The sequence below is a fragment of the Salvelinus fontinalis genome, chromosome 37 (assembly GCF_029448725.1).
Source record: "Salvelinus fontinalis isolate EN_2023a chromosome 37, ASM2944872v1, whole genome shotgun sequence".
Taxonomy (NCBI): domain Eukaryota; kingdom Metazoa; phylum Chordata; class Actinopteri; order Salmoniformes; family Salmonidae; genus Salvelinus; species Salvelinus fontinalis.
In genome coordinates, this window is record NC_074701.1 from 1,606,233 (window position 1) to 1,619,148 (window position 12,916).

Sequence of the window (12,916 nt, forward strand, 5' to 3'; positions counted from 1 at the left end):
GCCATGACATAATTTTCTGGAATTTTTCAATGCTGTTTAAAGGCACAGTCAACTTAGTGTATGTAAACTTCTGACCCACTGAAACTGTGATACAGTGAATTATAAGTGAAATAATCTGTTTGTAAACAATTGTTGGAAATATTATGCACGAAGTAGATGTCCTAACCGACTTGCTAAAACTATAGTTTGTTAACAAGAAATGTGTGCATTGGTTGAAAACGAGCTTTAATGTCTCCAACCTAAATGTATTTAAACTTCCGACTTCAACTGTATATATACAAAAGTATGTGGACACCCCTTCAAATCAGTGGATTTGGCTATGTATAAAATCTAGCACACCGCCATGCAATCTCCATAGACAAACATTGGCAGTACTGTATAATGGATTTACTAAAAAGCTCAGTGACTTTCAACAACTAAGTTTGTAAATTGTCTGCCCTGCTACAGCTGCCCTGGTCAACTGTAAGTGCTGTTATTGTGAAATGGAAACGTCTAGGAGCAACAAAGGCTCAGCTGCAAAGTGGTAATCCACACAAACTCACAGAACAGGACTGATGTGGCAGTCTGACGGACTAATCTAGGTTTGGTGGATGCCAGGAGAATGCTACCTGCCCCAATGCATAGTGCCAACTGTAAAGTTTGGTGGAGGATAAATAATTGTCTTGGGCTGTTTTTCATGGTTTGGGCTAGGCCGCTTAGTTCCAGTAAAGGGAAATCTAAACGCTACAGCATAAAATGAAATTCTTGATGATTCTGTGCTTCCAAATGTGTGGCAACAGTTTGGGGAAGGTGCTTACCTGTTTCAGCATGACAATGCCCCTGTGCACAAAGTGAGGTCCATTCAGAAATGGTTTGTCGAGATCGGTGTGGAAGAACTTGACTGGCCTGCACAGAGCCCTGACCTCAACCCTATCGAACACCTTTGGGATTAATTGGAATGCCAACTGTGAGCCAGGCCTAATCACCCAACATCAGTGCCTGACCTCACTAATGCTCTTGTGGCTGAATGGAAGCCAGTCCCCGCAGCAATGTTCCAACGTCTAGAAGAGTTGAGGCTGCTATAGCAGGGGGACCAACTCCAAACTAATGCCCATGATTTTGGTATGAGATGTTGGATGATATCGTTGGATGGTGTTGGATACTTTGGTCATGTAGTGTAGCAACCAGCATTGCATATTTCAATTTTTTTCCATTACGTAGCCAGGGAAGAATTTGACAGGTTCTAGCAACGGGCGCTGCCCGCTTTTTTCATGACTGTGTGCGTGTGTGTGGACCATTTTAAGTCCTTAGTAATTCAGACACTGAGGAACTTGAAGGTCTCGACCCGCTCCACTACTGCATACCTCACCCCCCTTTTCCTGTCGTCTACGATCAGTTCCTTGGTCTTCCTGACATTGAGGGAAAGGTTGTTGATCTGACACCACACTGCCAGGTCACTGACCTCCCTGTAGGGTTTCTCATCATTGCCAGTGATGAGGCCTACCACCGTTGCCTACCCTCACCACCTGGGGCCGGCCTGTCAGGAAGTCCAGGATCCAGATGCAGATGGAGGTGTTCGATCCCAAGCTTGGTGACGAACTTGGAAGGCACTATGGTGTTGAATGCTGATCTGTCGTTAATGGAAAGCATTCTCACATAGGTATTCCTCTTATTTAGGTGGGTGTGGGCAGTGTGGAGTGCAATTGAGATTGTGTCATCTACGTATCTGTTGGGGTGGTGTGCAAATTGAAGTGGGTCTACGGTGCCTGGGATGATGGAGCTGATGTGTACCATAACCAGCCTTTCAAAGCACTTCATGATTACAGATGTGAGTGCTGCACAGCAGTACAGGGGAGGGGAAGAGGGAGATGGGGAGGCTGTAGAGGTTGAAATGTAGTGGTGGCTCTGTGAACTAGATGTTGACCGCTGGATCACTGTTGGTGTTTACTGTTGTGTTCATGGTCGCCAAGTTCTGGAAGGGAGAGGCATCAGAATGAGGTTAGCTGAGAAGTGGGTGGACGTGTGTGTGTGTGTGTGTGTGTGTGTGTGTGTGTGTGTGTGTGTGTGTGTGTGTGTGTGTGTGTGTGTGTGTGTGTGTGTGTGTGTGTGTGTGTGTGTGTGTGTGTGTGTGTGTGTGTGTGTGTGTGTGTGTGTGCTCGGGCACACAGCAGGTCTCTTGATATGAAATGTCTTGCCTTATTGGCCAAGCCAAACCAAGTTGATTTAGGCCTATTTAGTAGGGGTTATTATCATCATACCCTGAAGGAGTTGCAACACACACACACACACATGGTGTTGCCAAAGCTTCAGCTGTTTGGCTATTACAAGCTTTGCATGGTAATCAAATGTGCATTTACCACACACACACACACACTTGGCATTTGTACCAATTGGGTAGCTATTAAATTAATGACTACACAACAGTCGCTGCTTGACAGGGTTTCTTCAATGTAATACAAATCGGGTTTATTAAAATGTACCCCCCCCCCCCCCCCCACAATTATACCCAACCCCCCCCCCCCCCCACCCGCTATACCCCCCCCCTCGTTACTTCTGCCCCCCCTCCATTTGCACAATAACATTTGTAAGTGTCATAGTCTTTAATTTGATGAGGACAAAGCGTGCCTTATCAGTTTAAGGGGAAACACATTGGGACGTTAAATTATTTTTAACACCAAATGACAGTGAAGCTGTGTGGAAAGGTCACTGGAGCAGCCATCGTCTCGTTAGTCTTTACCTTCTCACACACACACTCACTCACTCACTCACACACAAAACACACACACACACTCAGACACAAGATATTGAATCCAGGCTCTCTTACAGAATAGACATACCCACACACACGTGCCACCTGTAACACACACTACTCTACCAAGTTTTCACACTATTCTACCTCTATCTCTCCAGTTTTGCTCTTTTCTGCTTCTTGTACTGTTGAGTCTAAAGCAAATGTAATTCTCATACTCAGGGAGAAAGAGATCACCATTCTCCCTACACTGCAACAAATCCTCTCTCTGTGGGTCTCAAATCAATACGTAAATAATCCAGTTCAGTTAATTTCCTCAAGATTAGTTATCAATCAGTAAATTGTATCACAGTTTTATGCTGTTTTTCTCTCTTTGTTTGGTCTCCATGTGTTTCATCCACCCATTACTATCCAATTCCCTATACATTTCTATATTCTCTTCATCTGTGAGCACCACAAAGGACAAACTCGCACAAACAAACCACAAACTCCAGAGAGTTCAGACATCTTCCACTGTCCACCATCCACTCTCTCTCTCTCTCACAGTGACTGTGACTCATTTACATTTACATTTTAGTCATTTAGCAGACGCTCTTATCCAGAGCGACTTACAGTAGAGTGCATACATTTTATTACATTTTTACATACTGAGACAAGGATATCCCTACCGGCCAAACCCTCCCTAACCCGGACGACGCTATGCCAATTGTGCGTCGCCCCACGGACCTCCCGGTTGCGGCCGGCTGCGACAGAGCCTGGGCGCGAACCCAGCCCAGCCTGGGCGCGAACCCAGAGACTCTGGTGGCGCAGCTAGCACTGCGAAGCAGTGCCCTAGACCACAGCGCCACCCGGGACTCCATACTTCGATGTATGCACTTACACTGACCCAAACGCGCACGCACGCACGCACGCACGCACACACACACACACACCACACACACACACACACACACACACACCACACACACACACACACACACACACACACACACACACACACACATTTGGGCATAACACATATAAATAAACCAACACATGTAACCATGTTAGCAAACACACATATATTTGATAAACACATTTACACATTTTATATACACACACACACACACTAGAATATACTCTAACTTCTTCAGTCACTTCCAGTATCAACTTTTCTCCCTTACTCTGCTTCTTTGAGAGAGTGTTAGGGAATGCACGGGGAAGAAAGAGGGTACAGAGAGCTGGGAGAGCCTAAAACAATGGTCAATTTCCAACACTATCTAAGAGCACTAACACTGCAAATACTTACAATCACAACATCTAAGCTTAGCTAACACGTACTGGGAAGTTCTGCACGACTTTTATAGCCAAAGTGAGTGCGTTCCACTGTGTAATATCCTATTCATCACTCACCATTCTGACCCACCACTCTCTTTTCTCCTGTTTACCCCTCTCCTCCTCTTTCTCTTCTCCTCTCCACATCTCTTTATAAAGCTAATGAGACTGAAGCAGGGCCCCTCTCTTCTCACACACACACACACACACACACACACACACACACACACACACACACACACACACACACACACACACACACACACACACACACACACACACACACACACACACACAGAGGGAGAGTGCGATAGACAGAGTGAGAGACAGGGAGAACCCTTTTAGTTTCTAGATAGCACCTCTAAAAGTGTACACGTAGGTACAGTTGAATGTCAGCGTGTGTGTCTGTGGGCATGCATGTGTTCGTGTGCGAGTGTGTAAATGTTTATGTAGCTATGTAGGCCTATTCATGTGGTTTCAAGTCGCTGTGGTTTTAAGTGAGTATAATGGCCGCATATGGCTGTGCTATTAATATGTGTTAAGTTTTATTCTGTGTTTGTGTGTGCAGGTGCAGGCCACAGATGCAGACCAGGGGGAGAACGGCAGGGTTTTGTACAAGATCCTCTCTGGTGAGTACAACTTCCCAGTCGCCAGGTGGAGATACTTTTCACACTTGCTCGCACAAAAACAAGTACACACATAAGACTTAACAACAACCCTGCACGCTAATCATACCCTGCATGCATAATCATAATGGTTTATTTGGAGTCATACTGTATTAGCCATTTGAATGCTCAATGATAAATTTACAAAATGCAGTATCAGATTACTGTTGGTAATATTCTAGTATTAATATTTGAACCTATACCAATACCCTCATGGCCATCCTGCACGCGATCACTCTTAACCTGCAGCTCACATCTGTCTTTCCATTTCTCCCTCTCTCACACAACTCCCTCTCTGTTTCTCCCCCCTCCCACTCCAACCCCTCGTTCTGCCTCTTTCTCTGCCCCCCCTCTCTCTCTATGTGTGTGTCTCTCTATCTCTCTCTCTATGTCTGCATGTGTAGGAAACAGTCAAAGTCTGTTTAGAATCAATGAGCTCTCGGGGCTCGTGACCCGGGGCCAGAGGGCTCTGGATAGAGAGAGCAGCAGCTCCCACGTGCTAGAGGTAGAGGCCTACAACAGAGACCAAGGCAGGATGAGGAGCTCTGTGCGGGTAAGTAGAGTAGGAGGGAAGAGAGGGAGAGGGGGACAGGGTAGGAGGGGAGACCGGGTCGGGAGAGAGGACAGGGCTGGAGGTGGAGGCCTACAACAGTGACCAGGGCAGGATAATGAGCTCCGGACGAGTGAGGACGGAAGGAGGATACAGTGGAGGGTAGTGGGAGACTGGGTAGAGGACAGAGTAGGGGAAGGGAGGGGACAGGGCTGGAGGTGAGGAGCTCCATACGGGTGAGAATTAAAAAGGGATGGGGAGGAGAGGGGACAGGGCTAGAGGTGGAGGCCTACAAATAGTGACCAGGGCAGGATGAGAAGCTTTGTACGGGTGAGGCAGGAGATAGGGGAGGAAGAGGGGATGGGGAAGGAGGGGAGAAGAGGAGGGAAGAGGGGATATGGCAGAACATAGAAGAGGAGACTGTTGGGGGTCATACATGAGGGAGGAAAAAGGAGAGGATATGTGGCAGGATTTAGAAAATAACAAAGGAGAGAGAGGGTTGTGTATTGGGAGATGAGACGGTGTTGGACAGGACATGTTAGAGTATAGGGCTGGAGTAGAGTGTGGGGCAAAAGGGAGAGGGCTGTAGGGGTATAACATAAAGGGCACGTGTAAACTTGTGAGTAGTTGTCCAGTTATACTCCTTTGACTCCCAGTCTCTCTGTCTTCCCCCTACAGGTGATAGTGTATGTGGAAGACGCCAACGACGAGCCACCAGTGTTCACCCAACAGCAGTACAACCGCCTGGGCCTGAGGGAGACCGCTGGCATTGGCACCTCTGTCATCGTAGTTCGAGCCACAGACCCCGACACCGGTGGGTGTTGTAGTGTAACATAATGTACTACAGTACCCATAGCCCTCTGTACAAGCTGGTATTGTTGATAATAAATACAGTGTAATGTACATACATATACATACTAGTATTTATTGATAAAGAGACAGGACAACATTGTCAGCTTCGGAACATCTTTACGAAAATAAAACGGAATATACTGTACAGAGCATTATGGGTACTGTAGTACATCATGCAACAGGGGTGTCCCTCGGTAAGCCAATGAAGTGGGGTGTTAGAGGGCTCTCCCCGCCTCCATAGTTATTGGTGTTATATGACTCTCATACAGCTTTTATGCTGAGTTGTATTGTGCTGTCTGCCCCCGTTACTGAAACTGGCCTTTAGCTGAGCATAATTAATCTGAGTGGCATTTAACCCTCTGCTTCTGCTATTCTGTGTGGGCTTCCTCTATTCACTTCCCGTCCTGTAATGTGTAGCGCAAACACCGTGTGGGAGGACTCTTGCTGTGATGTTGACAGTCACCAAACACTACAACTTTGGTCTACATCACCTCTGAGGACATAATGATGTCATATCCTGCCCACATGTTATGGAAAGTTGGAAATGTCTCTTTGTTAGAGCAGAATATAGATTTTTGGTTATATTGGGGTTGGACATTTTAGATAAGTGTGTGTAGCAACAATGCATGGCTACATACTACGTTTTAGTGTGAGAGCTGTTTGAAAATACCTCCTGAAATTTCAGCCTGGGTGGGATGGAGTTTTGGCCTGCCTGGTGACATCAGTAGTAGTTAATAAACCAATAAGAAAGAGAGTTCCAAACCTCTCTGCCAATAACAGCTAGTTTTCAGTTTTGCCCCCTCCACTCGGACCACTCCCAGACAGTCCTAGCAAAATTCTTGAAAAACTGCTCTTGCTAAGAAGCTATTTTTGTTGCTTTTTGAGCATTTAAATTCAAAAACAATCACAGTAATGTACTTTATTGTTACCCAGAAATTATTTCATATTGAGATAAAAACAGCTGCATTGTTAAAGAAAAAAAACATTTTGTTTGTTACTTCTCTCACTTGTTTTTGCATCCCTTCTCCGAACGTCCATCCCTTTACACCTTGCCCTGCAACTCCCTCACCTCCTCCCTGTCTTCCCACCCCTCCATCCAGGTGATGGCGGTGCGGTGGCCTATGCCCTCGTCTCCGGGTCCGACCGTAAATTCGATGTGGACGTGAGCACGGGCCTGGTGACCACTGTAGACTACCTAGACTACGAGACCAAGACCAGCTACCTGATGAACGTGTCGGCTACTAACCAGGCACCGCCGTTCCACCGTGGCTTCTGCACGGTCTACGTGACCTTACTTAATGAGCTGGACGAGGCAGTGGCGTTCTTCTCGGCGGGCTACGAGGTGTCGCTCCAGGAGAACATCGCCACGGGAACGGAGGTGGTGCAGGTACAGGCGCAGTCGGCGGACAACCTCAACCAGCTGTCGTATCGCTTCGACCCGGACACGTCGCCCGCCGCCCTCACCCTCTTCAAGATTGACAGTATCACGGTGAGTCGGTGGACAGGATAGGGTGTAACACCATATTAGCATTTTTCACTCTTAGTGGACTGTAGTGTTAAGGCCAATTCCATTTAAAATCAGGAAGTAACTACAAATCCAATTACAATTTTCCATTAAATCATTTTTCCTGAATTGACAATTGAAATTGAATTGAACCCCAACCCTGCTGGATACTGTCCTCTGCTCAAAATAGGTTCATACTGTATATTTCAAACTAGGATAAATCAGGTTGTTTGTTCATGTGTTTTCCTTCTTCTCTCCCTCTCTTTCTCCTTCTCTCTTCATCTATCTGTCCATCCGCAGGGTCGTATCACAGTCACAGGGCTGCTGGACAGAGAGAAGGGGGACCTCTACACCCTGACTGTAGTGGCTGACGATGGGGGACCAAAAAAAGACTCCACTGTGGTACGGCAGTCACTTCTTTCTTTTAATCGTTCTTTTTTTTCTTATTTTTTCTTCTTTTGACATTATTTGCTTGTAAATGTGTATTCCCTGTTGTCAGAGATGGGCAGTATTTCTGTTATATGTATTTGAAATAGGTATTTGAATTACTTTTAAGTATTTAAAAAAAAATGTATTTCACTGGCCTGAACTACAATCCAATGTGTTTTGTAGCAAGATACTTTTGAGACATGTCATAAACATTTTTATATATTAATATACTGTACTTTTCCATTCTATTTTCTTAAGCGGTTCACAATTTTCAAATCAAATCAAATTTTATGTGTCATGTGTCAAAAACAACACTGTTGTTTAGTGTGAAACGCTTACTTACAAGCCCTTAACCAACAACGCAGTTTTAAGAAAATAGATTTAACAAAATATTTACTAAATAAAACAAAAGTAAAAACCCCAAAAAAGTAACACAATAAATTAACAATTGCGTGGCCCCTTTTCACCCTGCAAGTCTGATGGCACTATGGTGTGATAAGAGTGGTAAATGGTAAATGACCAGAATGTTAATATAAAAATGAACACTTGCAAAGCATGCTGGGCATTATTCTAAAGAGCTCTGCCCCTAACACAAGGCCAATAATAATTTTTACATAAACATTTACATTTTGGTAATTTAGCAGACACTCGTATCCAAAGTGACTTACAGTCGTTGCGTTCAACTAAAGTAGGTAAACAACCACATATCACAGTCTGTTACCATATCACAGTCTATCCCATATTGTTACTTTAACTGAGAATGTTGTGGTGAAGGCATGTACTTGCAAAAGTATATTGTATTTTGAAAATACCAAAATACCTCAAATAATTATATTGTGATTTGATACAACCCTTTGCAGAAGTATTTTAAATGGCATTTTGATACATTGGTCTTTAGAGTATTTTGTCATTTGAACAAGAAAGTATCTTTGCCCATCTCTGCCCGTTGTCAGGTCTCACCTGTTTTCAATAATGAACCATGTAACAATTTGTTTCATCTATTCTGTTGTAGAAAATGTCAGTTAATGACCAGCTTTGTTTTCACCTTGTTACTGCTATCTCATGGGGAAATTGCAGAAGGTACGTATTGCTTTCCGTCTTCAGTCTGGAGAACAGCCTTAAAGTTTTAATGAAAAGCTTAATTACGTTTGTGCGTGTGTGTGTACGGATGTGTCACAAATGTTCTTTCATTATTTTTAAACAGCATACCGTGTTAATCATATTAAAATCAAAAGGTATGTGGCATTCCATCCTCCTTGTCAATGGCAATCTCTCGTTGGTTGTGTCTATACATGTGGCAGGTGTCAATCACCATACTCGATGAGAATGACAACAGTCCCGAGTTTGATATCACATCTGATTCGTCGGTGGAGATTCCAGAGAACACGCCCGTCGGGAAGAGAGTGGCTGTGGTGCTGGGGCGCGACAAAGATGCTGGGAATAATGCACTGGTTAGAGAGAGAGACTTTTGAATTTGTGTGCTGCATACTCACCTTGCCCTCTACCCCACGATACAAAACAACATCACACATCACAATAACCAAAACCTCACCACTTCTACAACTGTATATCTAACCCATCTTCCCCAGTTATATAGACGGCCTCCCCGACACACCATATCTCCTTAAACATCGCCATACTGTTGATAATTGTATAGAACTCAAATTGCACCGTAAGGCGCGCAGAGATCCCATTAAATCATAGTAAAGGGTCTGTTATCCCCCCCACCTTTGATCCTGTTCCTCCTTGTTAGCCAAATAGCCAACTTTGCCTGAGCAAACAGAAAATTCAACAACACATATTGGCCTTTTCCTTATTCGAATACCTGTACCCCATTATAAACATACACTCACACAGACATTACAGAGACAGAGACATTAATGGCATTAACCTGGCGCACACAGAAAACACATAATGCACAGTTTCACTCATGACACAGAAAGGACTCCCCTGTCTGACTCCCGGGTCGACCCGTGCCAACCAGCTATTAGTGGCCAGGGCTCCATGTAGAACCCTCCACTTGAGGTCCCCTGACCTCTTTCGTACTGGGAGTTTGTAGAGCCTCCTCCATCTAAAACCAACCATCTCCTACCCCAACACACTCACGCAACACGCAAAAGAAGTCCAGTCCAACTCCACTGGGATTCCATCGACCCCCGGTGCACGGCTGGGGGACATCTGGGTTGCGGCCTCCGCCAATACATGGGACAATAGGGGAATGTACATTTCATCCCTCTGTGCCAGAGAGAGCTTAGGGAGTTATGCAAACAACACCTGAGCACATATTGGATCTCACAGTTCTGCCCTATACAACTCAGTATAAAACTCCACAGTCTGCTCCCGCATCTCCCCCACCACAGAGGTCACCCGCCCATCCGACAGCCGCAGACAATGCATACCCTTGGCTTCACCGCTCTGTCTTTCCAAACAAAGAAGAAGGAGCAATCTCCCTGAGCATGGAGAACCTAGCTCTTACAAGTGCTCCCTTTGCTTTAACCTGGAAAAAACTGCCCAGGCCCCTACGTAATTCAGCTAAATTAGCCTTGCCCAAACCAGCTCTACCTCCACTTCACTGATACTACACTCGAGTTCCCCCAATACTCTCCTAGCCTCTAAGGATGGGAGCGCTGTATTCTGATGACAGAAAATACAAAGGTTTATATTTACCACATCCCACTCTTGACTCAGAGATTCATACTCCTCTCTTCGCTGCCCCCAACAAAAAGTCTGGAAACCTGATCAAAAAGTGGCAGAGCTTACCATTTAACTTCCAATAGGATGCCTGCCGATGGCCCTGGTGAAATAGATAGCCGAGCTATGGTTATGTGGTGATCCGAAAAACCCACCGGGAGAATGGTAGCGCCCAACAGCCTATTGCTCTGATGTAAAACTGATCGAGTCGCGCTGCACTCACCCTAGCCCCAAAGACCTTCACCCATGTATACTGTCTTTTGTTGGGATATCTAGTTCTCCAAACATCCACTAGGTCAAACTGCTTAATGATGTCCCTGAAATCCATTATGCAGTTCCAGTCCCCGCCGACCACCAGCGTCTCCTCAGGCGCTACCTGTGAGAGTTCCTGTCTAAGACACCAAAACAGATGCCCCATCTCTCTCCCTGCGTTAGTCACATACACATTTATAAGGACAAAACCCCTGTTGATAATTTCTGCTTTTACTACAAGCAGTCTACTCATACACACCTCCTTTGAGGAGCAAATTTTTAACGGCCAAACCCGGTGCAAAAAGGACTGCCACCCCTGCACTAATATTTGTTCTATGGCTCAGCACACTTGACCCTTTCTACCAGAGCCCCCAATCGACTTCATTCACCACATCACTATGCGTCTCCTGCAGAAACAATACCTGTATTTTTGGGGGTTTTACATACTCACCCAACAGACTCCTCTCCTCCTCTTTCCCTCATCTCTGGTGCCCTTTATTTTAAGCGAGCCTACCCGAAGAGTCGACATAAGAAGTGGGAGAACAGCCAGCAAAGAAAGAGACCAATAGTAAAGCTCAAAAAGCCCCATGCCTTTTTTAAATCTAAACAGCGTCTGAAGGTAGACCCTTACGCACAGTTGTGACCCACTTTCTCAACCTAAAACATTTCCTGGGTGAGAGAACACCATGCCCCTCATTTTTCATAGCGTGTTGTACTGATCTCACAAACTTTCCCGGATCACAACAAAAAAAGCTTAAAGATGAAACGTTTTCCCTTTAGTCTCATTCAGGAACTTTGACAGTTACTTTGACCTCTGCCTGACTGTCTGTCAGCTCTGGACCCATTGAGGCGGAGTCTGAAAAGAAAGCCTCCTCATCGTCCTCAGACTCACCTTCCTCCTCCTTCTCATCTCCATCTCCCATCCTGACCACCTGCCCTTTCTTTCTAGTCAGAGCCTCCCCCCAACAACAGATGAAGGTGCCTTTGACCACACCAGCCTCTCCCCTCCCACCTCCTTTATTCGCCCCCTTATTCCTCTTCAGCTTGACACCCTCATCCACCGCCCATAGTCGCTTGCCTCTCCCCACTACACTCTCCTCATCCACTAGCATAACCTGACTAGGCCCAGCCTCATCTACACCACCATCCATGACATGACTAGACCCAGCCTCTTCTGCACCACATTCCATAGCATGACTAGACCTAGCCTCGGCTACACCACCACCACCATCTATACCCTGACTAGACCCAGCCTCATCTACACCACCATCTATGACATGACTAGACCCAGCCTCTTCTGCACCACATTCCATAGCATGACTAGACCTAGCCTCAGCTACACCACCACCACCATGCGGAGGGAGAGATCGATCAAGCAAGCCTAGTTGAACTATTTTCTGCTCTTTGTCTCTCTCTCTCTCTCTCAGGTGAACTTCAGTCTGGTGGCAGGAAACATGCAGGATGTGTTTGAGATCCGGACAGTGAACCACACCAATGGAGAGATCTACGTCAACTCCCCTCTGGACCGAGAGTCTGTTGACCGCTACCTGCTCAAGGTTAGACACCTGGGTCACATCCATTTTATTTATTTATTTATTTGATTTTAACCCTTATTTAACTAGGCAAGTCAGTTAGAACTAATTCTTATTTACAATGACAGCCTGCCAAAAGGCAAAAGGCCTCCTGCGGGTACGGGGATAAAAAATATATATATACAGTTGAAGTCGGAGGTTTACATACACTTAGGTTGGAGTCATTAAAACTAGTGTTTCAACCACTCAACAAATTTCTTGTTAACAAACTATAATTTTGGCAAGTTGGTTAGGACATCTACTTTGTGCATGACACAAGTCATTTTTCCAACCATTGTTTACAGACAGATTATTTCACTCATAATTCACTGTATCACAATTCCAGTGGGTCAGAAGTTT

At 45.4% G+C, this 12,916-nt stretch overlaps 1 protein-coding gene across 2 annotated transcripts in view; it reads left to right on the forward strand.

The window, feature by feature from the left end:
- The window catches only part of LOC129835970 (cadherin-23-like), a 717,892-nt gene that overhangs the window by 553,865 nt on the left and 151,111 nt on the right, over positions 1–12,916 (forward strand). The window contains exons 28-34 of one of the 2 annotated variants that reach the window (XM_055901677.1): positions 4,611–4,671; positions 5,112–5,260; positions 5,936–6,071; positions 7,210–7,598; positions 7,914–8,015; positions 9,344–9,493; positions 12,413–12,541. In XM_055901677.1, the coding sequence (XP_055757652.1) occupies positions 4,611–4,671; positions 5,112–5,260; positions 5,936–6,071; positions 7,210–7,598; positions 7,914–8,015; positions 9,344–9,493; positions 12,413–12,541 (1,116 nt within the window). Of the gene's footprint in view, positions 1–4,610; positions 4,672–5,111; positions 5,261–5,935; positions 6,072–7,209; positions 7,599–7,913; positions 8,016–8,658; positions 9,494–12,412; positions 12,542–12,916 lie in introns of those variants that run through there. The other variant, XM_055901676.1, reaches the window with a different exon arrangement.